At 39.8% G+C, this 23,463-nt stretch overlaps 1 protein-coding gene across 7 annotated transcripts in view; it reads left to right on the forward strand.

The window, feature by feature from the left end:
• Positions 1 to 23,463, forward strand: part of acot7 (acyl-CoA thioesterase 7) — a 58,039-nt gene that overhangs the window by 12,702 nt on the left and 21,874 nt on the right. For 4 of the 7 annotated variants that reach the window (XM_026153138.2, XM_080295659.1, XM_080295658.1 and 1 more), the window contains exons 4-6: positions 10,301 to 10,392; positions 10,689 to 10,803; positions 12,468 to 12,554. In XM_026153138.2, coding sequence (XP_026008923.2) covers positions 10,301 to 10,392; positions 10,689 to 10,803; positions 12,468 to 12,554 — 294 coding nt within the window. Of the gene's footprint in view, positions 1 to 10,300; positions 10,393 to 10,688; positions 10,804 to 11,887; positions 11,903 to 12,467; positions 12,555 to 23,463 lie in introns of all 7 variants that reach the window. The other 3 variants (XM_026153137.2, XM_026153136.2, XM_026153134.2) reach the window with 1 other exon arrangement.

Raw genomic sequence — 23,463 nt, forward strand, 5'->3', positions numbered from 1 at the left:
ACACCAAAATGCTCTTATTTCTAATTAAATGTGACACAGCTTAGTGTTTTAAATGCTGCTGCATCTTATGCTAAAATAGTGTCTGTGTAGTACTTACAAAACAACACCTATTGGATTCTTGTTCCATAATGAGGGTTTTTATTTTTGCCTGTCTCTTCAGAAGGTGAAGCTGTCCTTTTAGTGATGTTATACTCCTGTAAGAAGAGCCAAGTGATACTAGTTGGCTTGTATCACGTGCAATGTCCTTTCTTGCACAGGCAGTTGCAATTTTGCACATTAAAGCACTCACTGCACCGCTGCACTGGTCTTCCTCCACTGACACCCCATATATATTGGAGGGGGGAAAAAAAGGTGCCTGCCACTGCTAGGTGCCATTTCTCTCAGCTGTCATAATGCCTTTTACCATTTATGCAGGCCCTTGTTCCAAAGCTGTCACTGCCTGAACTTGAAAAATCATCCCCAAAGTCAAGCGAGATCCGTTAGCGCAGAGTGTAGAAATTTGACAGAGCAGATTTGTGCCCGTGGTTCATGGAGCCAAAAATCTTCCTATTCTGCAATTCGTAAATCCAAACTAAGTAAGCAAGCTGTTCCTCCTGCTAGTTCAGACTCAGCTTTTGTGAGTCTGTAGACACGTGTCAAAATCAACCACTTTTCTAGTAATGGTCACTTTTACATGCAAACAGTCAGACGATACTGACCTTAAAAAGCAACTTAAAGGCTGCTTCAGCTCGTCAGTGGGGCTGTGTCGTCTACGGTTGTACCCTTGACAGTGGGTAGTGATTGGTGCCTGCCTACAAAGAACAGTCTTAAACCTAAGTGTTTAAGGTATGTGCTAACTAAAAATAAAGACAAAATGATAGTTTATTAAATTTTAATGAAATTTGCAGATTGTTTCGCTGAAGTTTAATAAACTCCTTGCTATCTAAAATATAACAGGACACCGGAGTAAATTCTCGAGCATCTCACACTTCTGATGATCAGTTGTTTGCTTGATGTTTATTCAGCTGTGTAAAAACTTTAACTTTAATCTCAGCCAAACCGATTCACTCAGGAACAAATAAAATACTAAAAAAAGCCAAACAAAAACATAACAAGTTATCTAAGTGACTTATATATCATGTTTAACCTGAGTAGCGAAAGACGGCGGTGGGTTTGAAAACGATATGCCAGGAGTCCGGTGTTCTCACGGGCTCTAGTGAGCCTTTCCCCCAGCTAGCTATCGTGCTAGTGGGTAACAGACGTCTCCGAAAACGTCGGAGCGCTTTTGAAAGTATGTGGTGTCTTGATAAACTGAGCAGATATTTGAAGTTTACACAGCTACATTCTCGCCTGAAAATATGTTAAACTTTATTTTGTGACCCAAAAAGAATAATAAGAGTAATATTAAAACTAACTAGCTGCCGCCATTGTTGGAAACTGAGCTGTGTCACTACCCGATCCGTACCGGAAACCCGATCGGTACCCCGCATGCGCAAATCTTACGTCACTTCCTCTCTTTGCCAACATTGCGACATTCAATATATTTGAATGGTACGGTTAGCGCCCAGTTAGCTCCTAGCATTTCTCAACAGCTCTGCCTCCTTTTCGACTGCCCGGGACATTTAAACAATGGATAATCCGTATACAAAGAAATTCATGCTTTTCTCCTCAACAGAGAGCGTCCCCCGATTGAGCAACAGCGCCGTAAAATAAGAAGAATGGCGCCTAATTACAGAGTTAATAATGCAGACTTTGTAATATCTCACGTGTAGATTCATCAGCCAGATTAAGTGTTTACTGACAATTGACAGTGATAGCGCACATCATCATCACTATTCCAACAATCCTCTCCTCACAGACAAGCATAAACACACTCGACTATCGCTAAATCAGATTTAACACACGTTTGTAATGACGATAATTCAGTTTATAATAGGGTTTATTCGCTTGGTCAGCAGGTGGCGGTATCCTCGTACACTGGGGAGTAAACTGCCATTAAACGAACAGAAGAAGAAGAAAACATCTGCACATGCGCGGTACGGATCGGGTAGACCCGATTTGTACGGTCAGACTTTACACATGCGCAGTAAGGATCGGGGAGTCCTGATCCGTAACTTTCTTTTTATTTTTCGTTTTTGTCTACATTGTACTGAAATGCTTCATTATTGCAAACATTTTAAGATATACTTGTTATTCTTAACATTTTAACAGATACTCTGACCCATAACTATCGTAAAACGCTACGACCGGAAGTAGAAACCTTTCACGCATGCGGGGTACCGATCGGGTTTCCGGTACGGATCGGGTAGTGACAACCTGGGCTGCGCTATGAATTCTGGGACACAGCTTCTTCTTCTTCGGGGTTTAACGGCAGCTGGCATCCTTGTACATGCAGTGCTGCCATCTTCTGTTTCAGTGCGTTATTACACTCTTAAATCCTACTACTTATTCCTGCGTCTTTTGGGATCTTACAAAGCTTCAAACGACGCGTCGACTATTAAATTAGTCGTCGACGATTTTAATAGTCGACGTAATCGTGACTAGTCGATTAATCGTGGCAGCCCTAATATTTTTAAACAATCAAAAACAACAATTATTAGGCAATTTATTTCCAATTTGTATTGAATTTATTTCTGTTAACATGGTGTTTTTGGTCTGATTGAAGGACTGATGTGATGGTAAGGTGTCTGCTGCTCCGCTTTGAATATTGGTAGGCTTTTTTTTTTTTTTTAATTTTCACAAGAATTGCTAGTTCCCCTAGAGTTTTGGCCACCCCAACAATCAGACGATTCCCTATGAGCAAGCATTTAGCAACAGTGGGAAGGAAAAACTCCCCTCTAAGAGGAAGAAACCTTCGACAGAACCAGGCTCAGGAAGGGACAGCCATCTGCCGCGACTGGTTGGGGTGGGGGGAGTGAAAATTTTAAAAAAAGAAAAAAGCCAAAGTGATCATTATTGGAGCAGCTTAATGAATTTTTCCAGTGCTGTTAATACCCTTTTCCAACCCCAGTTTGTGTTTTTGTCACTTTTGTCCAAGGTGGAGGAGGCCATGCTGTAGATTGATTCTGTATGGTCTTTCAATGTCAATACAAGGGAACCTCTTAGAGAGGCCAGGGTTGAAAAAGGGATGCCGGAGAACCTCCGAGGGTGTTATCCGCTGGTGTGCATCCAAGGCCAACATCCCTTTAATTAAGCTGACAAATAAACGTTGGCCATTTTCAGGTCCTCGTCTAAACACCATTACTTGTTCGAGGTCATCAAGACGCGTAAGTTTTATGTATCGAGTCTCTAGGGACTCATATCCTGTCTCGCACTGAAATTGTTGGTCAGTCTTAAATGTCCAGCGCTGTTGGTTGTAGTTGTCTTCAATGAAATAGTCTTCAGTGTACACGCCAGAGTCCAGAACATGATCTAGTGGCTGTCCTTGAGTCTCTATGATGAATTTCAAAACATCATATTCTCCATTTCCAGGGTAGAGTGGCACCCCTGTACCAAGTTCCACAGCTATCAGCCCCAAAGACCACATGTCAGCTGCTTCATTATAAGGAAGGCCAAGCATAACCTCAGGTGCACTATAACCAACCGTCCCCACACAATCACTAGGATTCACTGCAGAAACAGGACATGTGAGGTCAAAGTCTATAAGTCTGACTTTGACTGGAGACTCATGGCGGTTAACAACCATGATGTTTCCAGGTTTGAGGTCAGCGTGCACTATTCCCACAGAACCTAGGTGTGACAGGGCATTTGTGAGTTGATGTAAAATTGGCCTGACTTCGCTTATGGGGAGACCCTGGTTTTTCCGGTCCCGTATGTAGTCCCACAGGCATTGATCAAGGATTTCAAAGTTTAAGCAGACCCGCTCTCCGTCATGGAAAAAGCCGTTCCATTTAACAATGTTGGCGGCATCTGGATCCAACCTTCTCAGCTGCTCCAGGATGAAAATTTCCAGTTTTGCCTGTTGCAGAGTATCAGGGTGGTTCCTGTTGACTTTAATAGCCACAGCTTGGTTGGTTTTGGTATCACGGCATTTGGCTACAATACCAAAGCCCCCTTCTCCAAGGAAAGCCTCTACCTTGTAGTGGTTTCCCAAAATGCTCCCTTTAACTATTTCAAGCTCATCTGAGCTGAAGGATGGGTTAGCTGACATGGTGGAATGTGTCGGCTTGATCGGTGAATTGCTGAGAAACGTGAAATTCTCTCAAAACTTTCCAAAAGGGTTTTGGTTGCTGTCAGGTCTACGTCCGTTAAGCACTAAAGTTTAACAGAGCAAAGCCCCTATTTATGGGCTTTGCCTCTCAGCAAGATTATGACATAACAAAGGATCAAAGGCATTCTATTTTTTTCAGTTGAAACACTGAAAAAAAATAGTGTTTCAACAGGGCAGGCTGGCGCCCTATGGGACGCAGAGGTGATAGGGTAAGGATGCAGAGGATAAGATCCAGGATAAGATTTACTTATCGGTCAGCTCATCAGCAGCTTGGCAGGAGATGGACTCAGGGTGAAGACACAAAATCAACAATGACAACACTGTTATTCTTTATTAGTGTGAATGCTGGTAAGCGTGTGTTTCAACCAGGGTTTTAATAGTTTTGCAATTTTCATTAGTTTTTATTTTTATTTAGTTTTGACTTCAGATTTTCAATTTTATATCAGTTTTAATTAGTTTTTACCAATTGCTTGCTAGTTTAGTTTAGTTTTTATTTTTTTGAAAATCCTTAGTTTCAGTTTAGTTTTGATTAGTTTCAGTTACAGTTTTAGTTGTGTTTGCAATAATTAAGTGTAACAAAATCCCAGTTTCATCATATCAGTCATTCTCTTCTGCTTATCCTTGGGTATGTTGCTATTCCAGCTACCATACCCTGCACCCTGGACAGGTCGCCTGTCTGTCGCAGGGCTAACACGCAGAGACAGACAACTCACATTCCCACCTATGGGTTCTTTAAATAAATAAATAAATAAAGGCAGATGAACAACCATTGATACCAGGCAACTATAAAATGTATATCTTGGCCCCAATGAGACTATTAACTCTTGCAGCACCGGGTGTTCATAATTTTTGGTTCAAGTGAATTGATGAACTTTTTGAAGGCAATTGACTCACACAGTTATGTAGATATCCCAGTCCTGTTGTCTCGGGATGCATCACGCTGCCTTGCCTGGGGTTAGCGTCTGTTTCTGGGGATGAGGGTTGAGTGTGCTCCCTTACCTTCTCAAGGTAAGCTAGGTGAGCCTTCTTGTGTGAGCTTTTCAAGCGCACTTTAAGGTTTGTGGGATTTTTTTCCCTTTAGAAATGTCCCTCATAATTTGTCTCTTTCCACTACAAGACACTTGCTTTATCCAAAACACAGTCATATTCAAAGTAATCCCAAATTGGACTCTGGCGCTTTCTCCCGACTTTTCCTGACATGATTCTGCGCGTGGACGGAGCAGCAACACAGACGACTCGACTAACGTACTTGCCACCTGCTGGCATAATTAGACAGCAAGAAAAAAATCTGGAAATTAAACTTCATTTTCACCCTTGACTATTGTATGACACGCACACATCAATAAAAACTAAACACATTTTTGCTATAAATTCAGTTAATTTTAGTTAGTTTTGTGAACACTCATTACAGTTTTTGTTAGTTTTCCTTTTTTTGATTTTATTTTTATTTCCGTTAACGAAAATGTTTTTTCACTTCTAGTTTTTGTTATTTCGTTAGTTTTCGTTAACGATAATAACCTTGGTTTCAACTGCTGCTGTGTGCACAGTGTTTGCTCTACAGCCATCATTTTACCCTCACGCATGGAGTCACTGGAGTCACACAAACCACCTGCAACTCAACACCTCAAAGACTAAGGAACTGGTTGTGGACTTCGGGAGGTCCAGAGAAGGTCCACTGCCGGTTCAGATAGAGGGGGAGGAGGTGGAGGTGGTCAACAAGTACAAGTACCTCGGGCTGTGGGTGGGCAATAAACTGGACTGGTCATGCAACACAGAGCACCTGTATAAAAAAGCCCAAAGCCGACTGTACTTCCTCAGGAGGCTGAGGTCTTTTAACATCTGCAGGAAGCTCCTGAGGATGTTTTACCAGTCGGTGGTTGCTGGAGTACTTTTCTATGCTGTGGTGTGCTGGGGGAGCAGCACAGCAAAGAAGGACTCATCCAGGCTGGAGAAACTGATCAGGAGGGCTGGCTCTGTGGTCGGCATGAAGCTGGACACTCTGGTGACAGTGGCCGAGAAAAGGACATTAAAGAAACTGCTGGACATTATGAACAATGCTGGGCATCCTCTGCACACGGCCATAAACAATCAGAAGAGTCTGTTCAGTGACAGGTTGCTTCTCCCCAAGACAAGAACTAACAGACTTAAAAACTCCTTTGTCCCACACGCCATCAGACTGTTTAACTCCTCTCTGGAGGGGAGAGGGAGGGGAAACAGGAAACAGGAGGACAAAGGAGGGAACAACTAAGCTGTAGTGCCTCTTCACCTCACTGTACAATACCTTGTGCAATACTTTTTGTAAATAGTCAACAGTGCAATAGACTCAATACTTGAAATGTGCAATTCACTTGTATTTTTATTTTTTATTCCTATTTATTCTATTTATCCCCTTTGTATATTTTATTTATATTTGTCTCTGTATTTATATATGTGTGTGTGTGTGTGTGTGTGTGTATATATATGTATATATATATATATATATATATATATATATATATATATATATATATAACAATTCTGTAACTGTAACTTCGGTCGTTGCTGTGCTTTTTTTTGGAAGTCGAATTTCCCAGAGGAACCCACCCGAGGGATTAATAAAGTTCTATCTTATCTTATCTTATCTTATCTTATCTTATCTTATCTTATCTTATCTTATCTTATCTTATCTTATCTTATCTTATCTTATCTTATCTTATCTTATCGTTGTTGTCTTTCCAACAGCATGTCTTTCAAAGCTCAGAGATGTAAACATTTTTAAACTGCGTGGATCCAAGTGGAGGGATAACCGACCCATAGAAATACATTATATTTTCAGACAGGAGTTTGTCTCAACAGCAGGAAAGACCCCACTTTTTAAATTGCTCCTGTGACCAAAGTTTTGACAGCAGGAACATGAAGAACACACTGTTGTATAGAACAGGTCCTCGGGATCGTCACCGTTTGAAAATGATTTTGATGGGAGTTAGGGTCTTGGATTTAGAAGCAGTCGTTCAACAGGTGCACCGAGGCAGATTTGGCAGGGTTTGGCCACAGAGTAATAGTATGTCAGTAGTTAGTCCTGGACAACTAGATCAAGCATTCCGATTGGCCCATGAAATTCAGGCTTCTGTTTGATTGGTGCATTTGTTTTCAGCAGACAGGTGGTTCAGATCTGGGCTTTTGGAGTCAGTTGATGACTTTTAGAATCATCTTTTCTGACTGGATCATTAAAACTTAAAGCATTGATCTTTCTGCAGTGGATTCTCCCACATTTCAGTGATATGGTGAATAAAAGAATATTGTAAAGTCAAAATACACAACGTCATAGTCTCACTTCAAGCACTTTATTCCTTACGTCATGTTTTTCCGCTCACCCACAATAAGAACAACACACCGCAGGCAACAGTACTCTCGCGATATAACAGAAAATAACAAGTTAACAATCTCCCTCTTTCTTTTTTAAAACACACACAAATAACAATTTAAAAATTGTTATTTGTGTTGTAATCTTTATAAAAAACCTAAAAAAAACCCCACCTCTTAATCTTTGGTATATGGCGAGGCGCTGTGGACACCCAAGTTTGTGATTGTGTAGAATTTTCAAATCAATACCATGGTTGCATCTGCTGAAAATCTCTGTGAAGCTTAAATCTCAGTGACCTTGACTTCAAGGTCAGAGGCCAACTTTTTTGAAAATCAGAGCAGTTTCACATTTATAACACAGGTATGTCTACTAGGAGGCTGAAGGGTAGCACTATATATTTATTAGGGCTGCCACAAACGATTATTTTGATAGTCGACTAGTCACCGATTATTTTTGCGATTAGTCGACTAATCAAATCCATTGGACGTAAAACGTACAGCACCAGCACCCATCTGCTCTCATATAACTATCATTAGCTTACAGCTTTAAGGGCACTATTTATTCCTTGATGTTGTGACAGAAAAAAATATACCTTTAACAAGGGGGCCATATTACATATGAGGAAACCTACTGATTTATATTACATAAATTGCTACTTTTAGGACTAAACTGACATGTCCACTGAACTTTTCCAGTCTCACAGATGACATAAAGTTTTAGCTTACTCATATCTGTACCTACAGTACACATATCAATGTTTAATCTAACATGCAGTACTTTGGACTGTGGGAGCAAACTGGGGTGCAAAGAAAATCACCAAACACAGTAAAAAAAACAGCAGAAAGGCTCAAACTCATACACTCCCTGTTGTGAAGTGAATGCTAACCTACGTCCCCGTTATACACAACAAATGCTAAAGTAAAGTTATCTAAATGCTTTCTAATTGCGCTGAGGGTATATTTTAGATTTTGCATAATTTATTTTTGTTTTTGGCAGAACATAGACTGCTTCTTCTGATACTGCACATAAAAATCTTGAAGAAACAGTGAAAATAAACAACTTTCACTGCATGGGATCATATGTGTACTTTGTGTCCCTGAGAAAAGCATGCAGAGTTATCTTAAGATCTAATAATTAGCCCTAAGGGGCACATTGTGAAACTGTTGTATTTTCAAGGTCTGCCTCAAATTTGTCTTGCCTTCAAAATGTGCTATGCCTGTAAGCGTGATGCAAAAGAATATGTGCTGTTTCAGTAGATGAACTGTGAAGGATAAAAGGTTGCAGCCTGGACGAGGATATGGTCAAACATTGACATTGTCTCCATTTGATGTAGAGGGATTTTAAATTCAAAGCCGGTTATCTGGTTCCTTTTCGATCAAAAAGGGCATCAGTCGTACTGGGAAAGGTTCTTCCATCCTTTCTTCTTCCCTTCTCGCTTCTCTCTCGTTTCTCCCACCACCCTAAACACAGTTCACTTCAAGGTCCATCAGTAGCTAATAATAGAGTAGAGTCACTCAGTCTTGGGTAGAGTCAAGGATATGTAAATATCCCTCCCTTTTTCCTGTGGGCAACTTCCTGGTTGCTGACAAAGGCGGGCACAAATGAGAGGAGGAGGAAAGAAGCATGGTTGGCATGGCAACGAGGCCTGGCTGTCTGCACAGTTTTTAACTCGGGTGTAAAATGCAAATGCTATTTTCCCAGGAGTAGCCTGTTAAAAGCTGCTCGCTCAGCTCTCTTCTCTTAACTTCACATGTCCTCATGCAAAGATCCCAGCTGGTTCACCGCTGAGACACATATTAAATGACATATTTTCTCTAAGGCTGTAAAGATGCCTTATTTTTAAGCCTGTGGTCATGCACATTTATGAAATTTGACTCAAGTTATCGTAATAAAAATGCAAGACGTTCAATAAAACATTTTGCTCATTCAGGCCTCAAAAAGGACTTCAAAGCTCGAAAGCTGAAAAGTTAATCGGATATTGTAGGTAAAAAACCCTTTAAAACAGTAATTTCACTTCAACCTGCTGCCCCGATGCTGCCTTTAATCTGCGTGCCATAACAACGCCAACCTAAAATAGCCCCTCTCTCTCTGTGTGTGTTAGCAAATTAAGTGAAAAAGTGTGGGCAGAGTAGAACAGATATATCACTATGACAACCTTGCTGGCTGATTGCGATGTAATGTGACTTCTATGAGTTTTGTTTTCTGATCATCTCGTTCTGAATTTTCTGTAGGAATTCAGAGTCAGTGCTACAGCCTCCAACTGCCAAAGCATTACACTGTGGTATAACCAACATACATATTTGTGCAGACACTTGATGATGAATGAGTTGCCATGGTTTCATTGGTTTCATAATTACAACACTGAAATGCAGAAAATTCAGGATTTACAGATACGCCGGGCTTAGCTAGCTACGTGACTGTGAGTACTTGTTTTCTGAACAGGCAACAACTATTGTGTTTGAACACAAAGTGTTTTCTTCTCCTTTTCTTTTCACAAGAAAGACGAATCTTTTGCAAACAGGCAGCGCCAATTGACTTGTTAAAAACTGAAGTGGCCTTTATTGTGGTATTAATAAAAGTGTCTGTTTTGACAACAGCCGTTTCAAAATTCTTTGCTCCATTGTTGTTTTATTTGAAAGACAAGATGTCAAAATTTCTCGCCAATTAGATTATGGTCACAAAAACGTTGCTTCTTCATTTGGTAGAAATGACGCGTTCCCTGACATTTTCCCTAGGACAAGTACTCAACCTTTTCTCTGTGACTGCAGGTGCCAAAAAGCTGGCCAACAAGGCAGCGCTGTGGTACGTCCCCTGCTCTCTGCAAAATGTTGACAAGATCATGGAGGTGCCACCCATCAAGGTACATGGAAACTCAAATTGCTTGCATCTTAAAATTGTGGCAGCTTCTCTGTGTCTCAGTGACCTTTCCACCCACCTTCCCCCAGCCCCACATCTAAAATGACACGAGCAAGGCTATATGGTCAAGATAGAAATGACTGACATTTAACAATGTGAAAAGTCCCTTTCACTCATCTTTGTTTTGAATACCTGCTTGTTGCAATTCTTTGCTGTACTCCTCGTGCATTTGTGCAGAGAGTGGTGTTCGAGTGGATCTATGCACAAGTGTTCAGCATGTTGAATATATTCTTTCTACAGTATGCTAGTGCTGAACAAGAGGAGGAGGGCAGGAAGCGCTATGAGGCTCAGAAGATGGAGAGATTGGAGACCAAGGCGAGGCCTGAAGAGATGATGCCATCTCCACCCAACCCAGGTAATATATTCAAGCTCAGGGTCCCATATCAGTTTGCAGATACAAAACCACAGCTATAGAAGTCATTTCCCTATCTTACAAGTTTTCAGTGATGATGCAGATATGAGTGAAATTTCTTCCATTTCCTCCCTCATGGGGTTTGCTAATAGTATGCCATAAAAATACTAAAAATACTGTACAGCCATCTTTGTTGTTGCCCAATTAATGCAGTGACGGGAGAAGCAATTAGTTTTTTGATGTATTTTCACTGCTGGCACCATGAATTCATGCTGAGCTGCAGCAGGAAGTCAAAAGCAAATGCTTTTTTCAAAGTTAAAACACAGAGATATTATTGCTGAATATCAAGATAAAACAATGATAAATCAAGCAAGTGAAGAATCCCTGGAGTGCTCTCAGAGCGCGTCCACAGGAATACATTTAAACATTTAACATGTAAACACGTGGGCCCTAGCATCCTCACAAGAGCACTTGAAGAACTCAGAAATGGATCCATTTGGAAACACTGCTGCGTGGGCACTTCTTTTCTCATTTCTGAGGCTTTCTTTCTCTGGCAGGGGGTGATACCCTCTTGAGTTAGCTTTAAAGACACCTCCTAAGCCGATTTTTTTCAGAGCCACTAAAGTATGTGTTTTACTTTGACTGTCTTCACACACGAATGGCAAATTGGCTGGTTCTTATATTTCGCTTTTTTACTCCACTTGATGACTTAAAGTGCTTCACACAACATGGCTCATTCATCCATTCATACCAACAATTATTTCTCCGTTTAAGTGCTTTCAATCTAACATTCACACTCTGATCTCACCAGTTTCAGCACCACTCTCACTAAATGTCCAGGCAAAGACATCTGTTTTATTTTCTTCTTCTACTTTTATGTTTCTTCTTTTGTAGTATTTTCTATAAGTAGTCAGGCCTCTGCTTCTTGTTTACATGTTGTAGGATTGAGTGGTCATGTGTTCTACATTTACGGGTGTGCATTAAAAGTATTGTATTCATCATTAGGTGCTATATACATGTATTCATCCATATTAAAACTGTAAAGACTCTAATCGAATTCCCTAATTTTGTCACGCTGCTTCATCAGAGGATCCACCAAAAGGTATGTGATCAGCAAGTAGCATGGCAGAATCTATTTATGCATGAAGGTGTTGTTGGCATTGGCTTGCTTTGCTCACACATTTTATTTTTAAATGAATTCAATTTTTTTTAGGCTGACCGATACAGACATATTTTAAGACTGATACAGATAGACAGATTTGTTTCTTTCAGAAACACAAAACAAACATAATTCCCTGTTTATTTATTATGTGCACTTGTTTTTGAGTCATTATTAACACAATATAACAGTAAAATTGTGGATTAGTTGTGTATGTGCCTTTGCTAAGTGCCTTGCCAACGGGGAAGTTGCAAGAGTGCCCTCTGGTGGACAAACTCTGCAAACCCACTCCACATAACATGTCCGAAGGGTGTTTTTCCCATCCTTCCCTTTTCTTTTCTGTTTCAAATCTTAATTTGTCACTGCTGGTTATACATATCAGTACCAATATATTGGTAAATGGCTTATATTGAATGATACGATGGCCCTGTTCGTCAAGCTCTACCTTAAATTGTTTATTATTTTTTTATTTTTCTGTTGAATGTGTGTTTGTCTGTTTGCCTTGCAGAAAAGCACACTGTTGGCTTTAGCCAGTCGAGTCTGATTCATCTGGTGGGCCCTTCAGACTGTACACTACATGACTATGTTCATGGAGGTTAGTCTATTTCTTTTTCTAGATACATTCACTGATGAAATGTTGTACAGTTAATTTCATACACTAATATGTATCTGAGAGCTGAGCATTTAGCATTTTTTTATACTACAGCATGAGGGGACATGAAAAAACACACTAAATTCTTGATGAAGATTTAGGTTAACTACAGTCTGGCTTTTAGATGTGTCTTCTATAAACTCAGTGTTATTAAACACATGACTCATTAGTCATGACTGAAACTTCATTTATAGAATAAATTATTAAGCTGTTAAAGATAGAAATACATTTTCACACTATCAAAGAGGGCAAATTAACATAGCATTACATGGTTCAAACTAATGAAGGCTTCATACTTCCTCTTAGCCTTAATCCAGTCTTAAGCATATATATTTTCTTCGCATCCAAAGCTATATTGCATGAATGAATGGGTCGGATGTTGACTGCTGCTTACTAATCATTTGTATGAAGAGCCTACACACAACAGTAGCTGATGCTACTGTATTCTATGCACATTCACTGGATACTTTATAAGGTAGACCTCACTAGTACTGGGCTGGACCTCCTTTTGCCTTTAGAGCTGCCGTTATTCTTCATGGCATAGATTCAACAAGGTGTTGGAAACATTTCTCAGAGATTTTGGTTCATGTTTACATGGCAGCATCACACAGTTGCTGCAGTATTATTGGCTCTACATCCATGATGTGAATATCCTGTTCCACCACATCACAAAGGTGCTCTACTGGATTGAGATCTGGTGACTGTGGAGAACATTTCTATACAGGGAACTAACTGTTATATTCAAGAAACTAGTTTGAGATGATTTGAGCTTTATGACATGGTTTGTTATTCTACTGGAAGCAGCCATCAGAAGATGGGTACACTGTGGTCATAGAAGGATGCTCACTATCAAGAGCAATACTCAGGTAGGTTGTGGCATTTAAATGATGGAGCCTAAAGTTTGCCAAGAAAATATCTCGTGCACCATTAAACCACCATCACCTGAAGCACTAAAACAAGCAGGATGGATCCATGGTTTCATGTTGTTGACACCAAATTCTGCCCCTAACATCTGAATGCTGCAGCAGAAAATGAGAATTCAACATGTTTCCAATTTTCTATTGTACAATTTTGGTGAGATTGTGCAAACTTTAGCCTCAGTTTCTTGTTCAGTGCTGAGAGGAGTGGCACCCGGTATGATCTTCTGCTGCTACAGCCCACGGCTTCACTGCTTGTTGCGTCTCTAGAGATGCTCCTCTGCATGTCCTGGTTATAACTTGGTTGTTATTTGAGTTACTGGTGCCTGACTATCAATTCAATGCAGTTTGACCATTTCCAGAGTACTGCCACTCACTGGATATTTTTCTTTTTCAGACCATCCTCTTTAAACCTTAGAGATGGTTGTGTGGGAAAATCCCAGTAGATGAGTGGTTTAGTACCTACAGCTGTGCCACGTTCAAAGTTAGTTAAGTCACTTTTCTGATACTCAAATATTGATATGCCTATATTCACTGAGTTGCTGCTATGTAATGAGCTGATAAGATACTTCGTTTATTGAGTTGATCAAGTGTACCTAAGAAAGAGGCTGGTGAGTGCACATCAAAGATAATGTAAGAAAACAACCAAAACTTGCTATTTGCTCAAATCAGTAGAAAGTGAAATTTTAAAAGTGCTTTTAGTTTTATTCACACTGTGTGATTGATTCACTAACAGCTGCTGACAAGCCATTTCGGAGCTCAGTGTTTTCAAGTTGCCGTCTGCCATTTGTCATCTGCGTCTGTCAGACTTCTTTGTCATTCTCACGCAAGTAAAACAAAGAGCATGAATGACATGCTGTTTAGTATTCAACGCAGGGACAGGTCAGCCCATTCACTGCCTCAGTACAGTATGAAAATTCTGCAGGGAGTTGTGGAGGATGAAACAGCTGCTCAGAGTGGAGAACATACAGTAAGGCAAACAGGTTTGGGCAAAGTGAGACAGATTTAGAGGCGCAGAAGAAGATAGCAGCAAGGAAAGACATAAATATAATATAATATATACTGTGTTTGTTTTTTGGTGTTAATGCTTGTGTTAAAGTAAAGGCAGAGTAACCCATGTCTGTGTAGGTTCTGTGTAGGTGGAGGTTAAAGTGGGATTTTGCAGGTGGGGGAACAATAAATACTGGTGTACCAGTGCACTGGAGGGAAATGACTCCATAACAAATAAGTCTGTTTCTCAGGCTTGACGCTCTTTGTGGATTTTGCCAGCTAAGTTCTTCCATACATATGTTAAATCAACCATCAACCATCAGGGCTACTTTCCAGTTTCTAGCCTGTATAAAGGCAGCATAAAAGTAGTATTTGGCAAGTGCTGCTAAAGAGCATTATTGGTTTAAATTTAAATCGATGACTCTTTCAAAAGGGCACCTAGAATCGATTCCTGCAGCCATACCTAAACACACTTATTTTGAAAGATTATCTAGATTAGTTTTTGATTAACATTAAACATAAAACAAAAACTGCATGCGCAGAATATCGGTTCAAAATTTGCCAACTTATCTCACAAATACGGGTTTAAAAGCTGTTTTCCTCTGGAAGGTGTATCTGCCACCATCTTTGCAGTTGAAAAATTCTCATATAAATTTAGTGTCATTTCTGTCTCTTATAATGTCTCTACTGCAACCCATGACCTTACCTAATGGTGACCATGGAGACCGCACTCTGCCCTGCACCACTGCATCTAGTCCATCACTGAAAACTGTAAACAATACTGCAAATCACCCAGTTTAGCCTGCTGTGCTCTGCTGTGCACTGACAATAGTCTCTCATCTTCATGTCTAGCCCTTTCATTATTACATCTTTCCCCTTCGCGAAGAGTAAAATAACACACATTAGCATTTTTTTTTGGCCTGGAAAATACAACAACTATACCTTTAAGTAGGAGACCCACTGTGTGCCAAACTGCTCATATTTGTTGAGCTATTTGAAATGTTGCAGGAAATGTACGCAGGTCCCTTGGGTGACTTAACTGCCTCGGTGGCAATAGCTGCAGGACATGAAGCCCATCAGATGTAATTACTCATTAACTGAAGGCGCAGGAATGCTTTTCTGGATCGTTCCGTCCCACTTTAACCTCTAGGTGCAGGTGAACAAAGAGGAATGTTCCAGTCTTAGATGGCAAATGGATGTCTCTTTCTCATTGCTGAACCAAAAAATACATCTTATATAATGTTGTCAAACAAGCAACAGAAAAGAACTCAAGCACAGCATCAAGTATTAGTGAGAGTTAGCTGTTAGATTGATTTAGGTACTGCACTGATGATCCACAGGCAGACTGCAAGGGGACTTTTTCCTCAGAAGCAGACACCGTGACACAGCAGATATTGACTGCCTGCGATTGAGAACAGGTAAAACCTCAGCTGACACATATGCAGAAATAGTTGCTAGTTAATTTGTAAATTAGAAGGGTCAAATGGACTGGCAAAAAACTCAAGGACAGGAAAAGCATTGGCTGGTCCAGCACATTTAGAAGCAGGAGAGGCTTCTACTCCCCTTCATAACCCAGGGGGTTATGAAAGAGTGGCTCCAGGAAAACTTGGTGGGCAGGATCAGATGGGTAACTGCCAGATTCAATGCTCTGCCAAGTAAACAACTGTCTGAAGTTAGCAGATCAAGTGGAGAGACTGGCTCAAGGTTTATACTTTCAGCCTCATATTAGCCCTAGCTTGGGGGTTACTGGAAACATGCAGAAAAGCATACGTGAAACAATCCTCAAAACCAACACTGTTGTAAAGGAACATTTCTTCTGGTTGGGCTCATTGTTCTTCCTTGAGCTTTTCCATGAGCAGTGCTATATTTGAGTCTGTTCTTACAGTAACAGTGTCTGTTCATATAAGAGGACACAAAGGCAGGCTGAAAGAACAAATAATCATGACAGAGAAAGAAGCAACACAGATCAAATACAAGAAGAATTTGGACAAAATCCTTCAAGGACAAACTGGTAAGAAGGGACTGGTCATACAAGTGGAAAAGGAAAGGAAGACAGGAAGTAAACTATAATAGGAGGATAATAATGAAAAAGGAATCTACATATAAAACCCAAGACAATGACAAATTGCTTCCTTGGGTAAAAACTTCCCCTATGAACAGGGAAGAAAAGACTTAAAGTCAGATATGCTTTGGAAGCTACCATTCCACCTGAGCAGGTTAAAAAGGAGGTAAAGGTGTTTTTAAATGTATCTGAATTAACCCTCATGGAAAGCATGCAGGGATTGATAGAAGTATTCTGAGTGTGAAGGATCCCTGTTATTAGTTTGATGGAACACAAAGCTGTGACTAAAGCTATGAGGTCTGTGAGTGAGAAGTTATTTCTCCCATTTGTAGAGGAATTTGTGCAAAAACTATCCCTGTTATTGTAGTGTGCACACAGAACAGACAGCTTGTGGACCATGAAAAACTATTTGCTGAATTTGTAAAAATAAGCACTTGGATTAGCACGACTGACTTTACCTTTAACCCCCCGCATAACAGAGGCACAGTCGAAGAACTGCTGATTTAATCCAAGGAGAAACGTCCTTGAGAAGCATTTTTCTTGCTTTTAGTGCTCTTGGTGTCCTAAGCGAATGGAGAACATTTATGTGCATGTGTGCACTGTTGCATTGCTTAAGTAACTACTTGGGTGGCTGTCGTTCTGTGTTACTTGCATAACGGCACTCTGGTGTTATGAGGAGGAATGCAATGAGGGAAAAAACAAAATGCTGAACAACGAAGCAGGAAATAAACCACTGAAACAGTGAGCGGAGCTCTTTGTAGCAGGAGGTACATGTGCTTGTTATCTGTACTTCATGCTACTTGAGGTGTGTGGATTTCGGGCATGTTAAAATTTCTTGCTTCAAAAATTCAACCATTTTTATGTAGCGAAACTATTTTTTAATAGTATTATAACTGAAAATCTGTGTCTGTACAACCCTGAACAGATCTTTTTAGTTTTTTTTGGTTTCCTTCTGGATGCTGCTGGGTTTTATCCACACTTCCCCTAAAAACAACCTTTTTTCAGTGTACTTTAGAGAAAAAGAGAAACAAAGCACTGTGCAAACAGAAAGCGAACTAAGATTAAAGGCAAGACGAACAATGAACGCAACGAGGGTAGCATAGTCAGATTTGATGTTTAAGCCAACTGTAACAACAAAAATCTGCTTATCTGATGTTCCAACCTTATAATAAGCAAACTCTTACTAGAAGGCATTCAGGCTGCCCTTCTAAAAAAAGAAAAAACAGCATTTTATCAGCGCAGACCAGATGCCTTTTATCAGTTGAGATATATTGTTTGGGCTTCGATGTTCTTGCCTCATGCTGACATTTCTATTGAGGTCAGCTATGTAAAGAGGCCATCAGAGAGACACAGTATATATAAGGAGGAAGAGAAGCAGAAGAGAGATGTTGACTGAGAAAGAGAGAGGTGAAAAGGAGACAGGACGGGGCAGCGGGGGCGGGGGAACAAGGTGGGACATATAAGTCTCGCACGTGTCACGGTTGCCTTTTTAATTAAGAGGGTTTGCTGAGAACTCTGCCCAATTAAAAATCAAATGTGGAACAAGCATGCAGGTCATTTAGAACGCACGTATGCACACGCTGCCGACTTTTTCTGTACATGCCGTTGCTTGTTAGGCAGTGTTCCCTGTTGTTCGCTTCTGCTGCCTTCACTGCACTTAATTTGTTTACATAACCAAGTGAGGTCACAGAGCCAGGGTGTACGCTCTCAATACCTTACAGTCTTTTCTCCACTTGGGTAAGGAGTCTGTACAGAAAAGGAGTGGGTGTTCCTGAGTTGTTAGACGTGATTGGCTGGAATCACTTATGTCACCCCTAGATCAACTGGTAATCCTGACCCTAAAACAGCCATGTCTAACAGCTGAGGAAGGCCCGCTGGTTTCCTAAATAAATCAATTACCTCTTGACCTGTTTTGGTTTCTAGCATGCGGATGCAATGTAGTTTGGATATTATTCAACAAACTTCCAATATGTTTTCAAAAGTTTATTTTTAAAACTGATTTCTACTGAGGAATATAGTCCCTTTGAGGTATGTGGTGATATAGAGCACTGTTTGAGAAGCACAGTTGGTTCCTTTCATCCCAGCAGGTGGTTTAGAGACAGATGTCTCAAAAATTAGTCACACAAATCCAAAACTATATGCATGACTACATAGTGCCAGGAATAAATGAGAAAACACATCAGTGGATTTTGAAATGCAGTTCTGGTGCTTTCACAATCTATGGTGAAAGGTCTTCCTTTTCCTTTTTTTTTTAAACTTTTCTTTGTTTTGTTGCTTATCCTTTACCATCTGCTTACTTCTCCTTATTATATCCTGCCCCCCTTCTCTCTCTCTCCCTTCTCTCTCTGCCCGCTCCCTCCACCCATTGTGTTCTAAGGAAGCGTGCCACCTGTTTCTATGGAAACAGCAGCTGATTGCCACAGGTGGACACCACTGCTACCCGATTAAAACAACTAGAACAAAAAAAACAAAGCGAGAGAAAAATAAAAAGACAACACTGTAAGCTGTGTTTTGTAATGTTTGTCCACGCATATGCCATGTTATGAAGAAATCGTGGACTGCTAATAGACAGAATGTCTCTCATGCCACCAATTAATGTGTGCATCTGCACGTTGTGGTTCTGTGCACAGGTACTTTCGCTTTCCGAATCTCTAAAAAAAAGAAAAAAAAGAAACAAAACCAAAAAACATCAATGATATCTCAGAAAACCACTCCTGCAGAGCTAAACCAATGCATCACAGTAAGAAAGCAAATATTTAATCCTGATTTTAAATCAAGTTTGATCTATAATTAAGTTCAATTTCAAATTTAGTTTTATTTATATCACAACAACAGTCATATCAAGGTGCTTTATATTGCAAGGCAACGACCCTACAATAATTCAGAGAAAACCTCAACAATCAGACGATCTCCAATACTGTGCAGGTTTATATGAAAGAAAAGATTCTTTGGTTGTTCAAAAACACATGCATTACAAAAACCTTTTAAAAAATTACAAGTAAAATATTTGAAACTGCTTATGGTCATATTCATAGAAGGAAAGCACAGGAGCTACATGATGTTAAAACCAGGCATTAGCAGGGAGTAGTGTTAGAGAAGCGTTGGTTTAATTGTGCTAAACAATATCTTGAAATCAATAGAAGAGAGAAAATGCACCAACTTTAACTATCGCAAATTGATTCAGTGCATCACAAGCTGATAGACTGGTATAACAAGCCTGTGTTGGATCCTATGTGAGTTTATTTATCTCTGCCTACCCAATAAAGTCACTCTGCCACCTCAACTGAATTCTGCTGATATACCTCAACTATAAGTTGCACTAATTGTGGGGTCTAAGCAGGTCAGACTTTCTCTGAAAATAAAAAGAGGCGATTCATTAACTTGTGTAGTCAATTTTAAAGCATGTCCATGCTCAAAAATTGCCAAACAAATATATAGTGTATTATGTGTTTATCTTGTTTTTTGCTTTTTTTGGTTTGTTTTTTTGGAATAGGAAAGTGACTTGAGCCAATTGTCTCTTGTTAAAGTTGGTTTCCTGTCCAGTTCGTATGGTCTTCTGCTGATCCAGTCTGTATGTCCAATTCACATGGATACGCACACTCACCGACCACTTTGTTAGGTACACCTACTCCACTGCTTGTCAAAGCAAAACTCTAATATGGCAGCTACTCAGTGCATTCAGGTATGCCCATATAATCAAGATGAACCAATAAGGTTAAAACCGAGCATTAAAAAAAGGGAAGAAATGCGATTTAAATGACTTCAGCAGTTGTTGGTCTATTTCCGAAACTGCTGATCTACTTGGATTTTCCCACACAACCATCTCTAGGGATTAGAAGAGAGTGCCCCGAAAAAGACAAAATATACACACTGAACGCAGCTCTCTGGAGGTCAAATAAGACTAGCTAAACAGTTTTGAATTGATAAAAAAAGCAACAGTTAGTAAGATAACCACATTACAACCAAGGTACTCAGAGAGGCATCTTAAAGGAACAATACAGATAAAACAAAATAGCGCAGTAGTGAAAACTATGAATTAAGGAAAGATGAAAATATCAAAAACTGTAGTTCCTGGAAAGGCCGCTTGAGACAGGCCAGAAACCTCCACTTTATAATGCCCAAATTTACAAATGAATGAACTGAACTTTTTATAGCTCCTCAAAAAGCTCTTTAGTCTCTATAGATAGTTTTCCCTCTCATATAAGTTTGTTTTTTATAACTCACCAGGTGAAATTATAATAAATCTTACATGTATCCATTTTTATGGTTGTCCTCCAAACTATGTTGCTGTTTTGGTGAATGAAATCCTAGTATTTTATTCGTATGTTACTTACCATTAATTAGTAGGTATTTCTTAACAGAAAGCAGCCATGTCAATCACTCTAATGAAGGCCAAGGTTTACATGTTGAAAAATAATTGACAGGAGAAGATGAAACACACCTTCATAGGTGGCGAATCCCTTTATCGAAAAACATGTTTTGGGTTTTTTTTTTCAGAGAAATTCCATTACAGGAATTTTATGAGTCATTTTCTGTGGCATCAGGTAAATGGTAACTATGACCGTGATTGTAATTAGCACATATAGCATTTTTTAGGAGGCACACGCTGTTTAATAAAGCTCACCCAGAACGTTAAAATATACAAAAAATGTAGCGTATGGGACTTTGTAAGAAGATGTGGGTGGGTTGCTGCATGGCAGTAATGTTAACAAGAGCTGTTTCTATAGTAACAGCTCATTAGGAGGCAGTTTGAACCATTTGATACTGTCCATGATTAAAGCACGTGTTGGGGGGTGGGGGCAAAATTGTGGACAAAATTGTCAGCTGTAGATGAGGACAGACAAAATGCAGGACAGAAAAAAATAAAGACGCAGTTATCGAAGGGGTGAGTATAGGAGGCCATGAGAGAACGCATAAGAGAGGCTGAGGTCTCTCATGCTTTGCTGTCGATATCCTTTGGTCTCACATGTCTCTGCCTTTCATCCATGGGTGCCTTGCGTAATGTGCGGAGCTGGTTCTAATTAAAAGTGCTTGAAGTTAGTACAGAGAGTTGATGGGCAACAAGAGCTGCCTGGAAGACTTCCTTCATTGTTCTCATTGTGCCTGTTGCCTATGGAGAGCATTGTCCGTGAAGATTTGGGAAAATCGTCACAAGGAATCTAATCACTGAGGTATTCTGCCCCGTGGCAAACTGGGCTGCACTACGGACTTTGTTGCTAATTGCCCTTTTTTTCCCATTGGAGTGAGCTGTCTTTCCTCTTCACACACACGCTGCCCCTCCCCCTCCCGCCTTCTGTGTTCCCACCCTACGGCAAAGGGAGAGTCATAGTGTGCCATGTCATTCTGTGAATGTGTAACGCCAGGCCCAGGGCTGACTTGGCCTTGCATGTCCTCTTTTGCAGTCTCACATTGAGCCTCACTTTAACCTTTTACATTGACTGTACAGAGAGATTTGTGCAGGAGTTGCATTAGCAGTTCCTCTGACGGTAGTGATTAATCAAGACAAGCATCTTTGGTCCCCAAGGACAGTGCAGTCTTTAACTTGATGTGGCACAACATTGTAGTCATAGGGTTTTGTTGCACTTGGTAGTTCGGGAATCCAAGCTGATCTTGGAAGAAATAAATGATATGCAAGCATTTATTTGGGTTCAAGAAATGTGGAATATGTGCAGCTAAAATGAGTTGTCAGCAGTTACCTGATTTTGACTGTTGTCTCTTCTGTGGACAGTAAATAAGACACTGCATTTACCAAAATTGCAGTTTAGCTTTTTTAAAATTAGCTTTGAAAATTTATTTCAATTAGTACAAAAAATGTCTGCCAGACAGAAGTGAACCTTTAAGTGTCAATAATGCATTGTCCATGATGCTCCTCCTATGTACGTTTTCATGTAGTTCATGTACACTAAAAGTTGCATATTTCATGCACATGTTACACAGCCACTTATGTGCTTAAATGTTGGATTAATAAGGAACTATACACAGTAAGTAAGCACTTTAAATAGGCGACACGTGGCATGTAGTAGGATGCAGATGAAAAAGTAAAGGGCTATATGAAAGAAGTTATATCTTATTGATTTTATGTGTATAAAACATGTTTTTATTATATATTTAATGTTTTCTGTATTTAATGCTTTCTATTCTATTCTATCCATCATGTCCTGTCCACGTTACAAAATTTTTTGGTTTTTTTGTAGCTCTGGTCAGCTTTTTAATAAAACAACTGGGGTCCTAGCGTCCCCCATGTTCTTTATACACACTGGCACGCACTGCTTTTCCCCAACAACAACTTAATTTAATAGCAGCGCTCTGAAGTAAATACAGCCTATAACTTTACTGCTGCTGATGAGTAATGCTAATGAACTAGTCTGGGAAGTGCTAAAGCATTTTCCTGTAATTTGACAAGCATATGTTGTGGAAAAAAACAAACGTAAACTTAACGAATTTTAAAAATGTAGATAATGTTGACGATTCTTCATAATTGCCTCTCAGCAAGGTCATTAAACTTTTAGCGAAAAAGTGCTTGTAGTTATTCTTAGCCGCCAGAAGTCTCTGGGTTTATCTGTTGACGCATGGCTGCTTCCAACTCAGATACTTTGTTGTTTGAAATGACGACAAACAAGACATTAATATAGAAAATGGAGCTGCACTATCTACTTACTGCTTATCTGGCTCAGTTAGATTGCTGCCTTAAATTCTACTCCCAGATTTCAGCTTCAATTGTAATAACTTTGTAACAAATCTGAGTGTATGATTGATGTATAATACAATAAATTATCTTTTCACTACCAAATGCCTTAACTTTAGTGGAAAAGATTTACATAAAATGTTGCAGTTCATTAACAGCTGAAAAACAGCCCGATGCCTGGATGGTTATCAGTTTATG

Source organism: Astatotilapia calliptera, chromosome 20 (assembly GCF_964374335.1).
Source record: "Astatotilapia calliptera chromosome 20, fAstCal68.1, whole genome shotgun sequence".
NCBI classification, from domain to species: Eukaryota; Metazoa; Chordata; class Actinopteri; order Cichliformes; family Cichlidae; genus Astatotilapia; species Astatotilapia calliptera.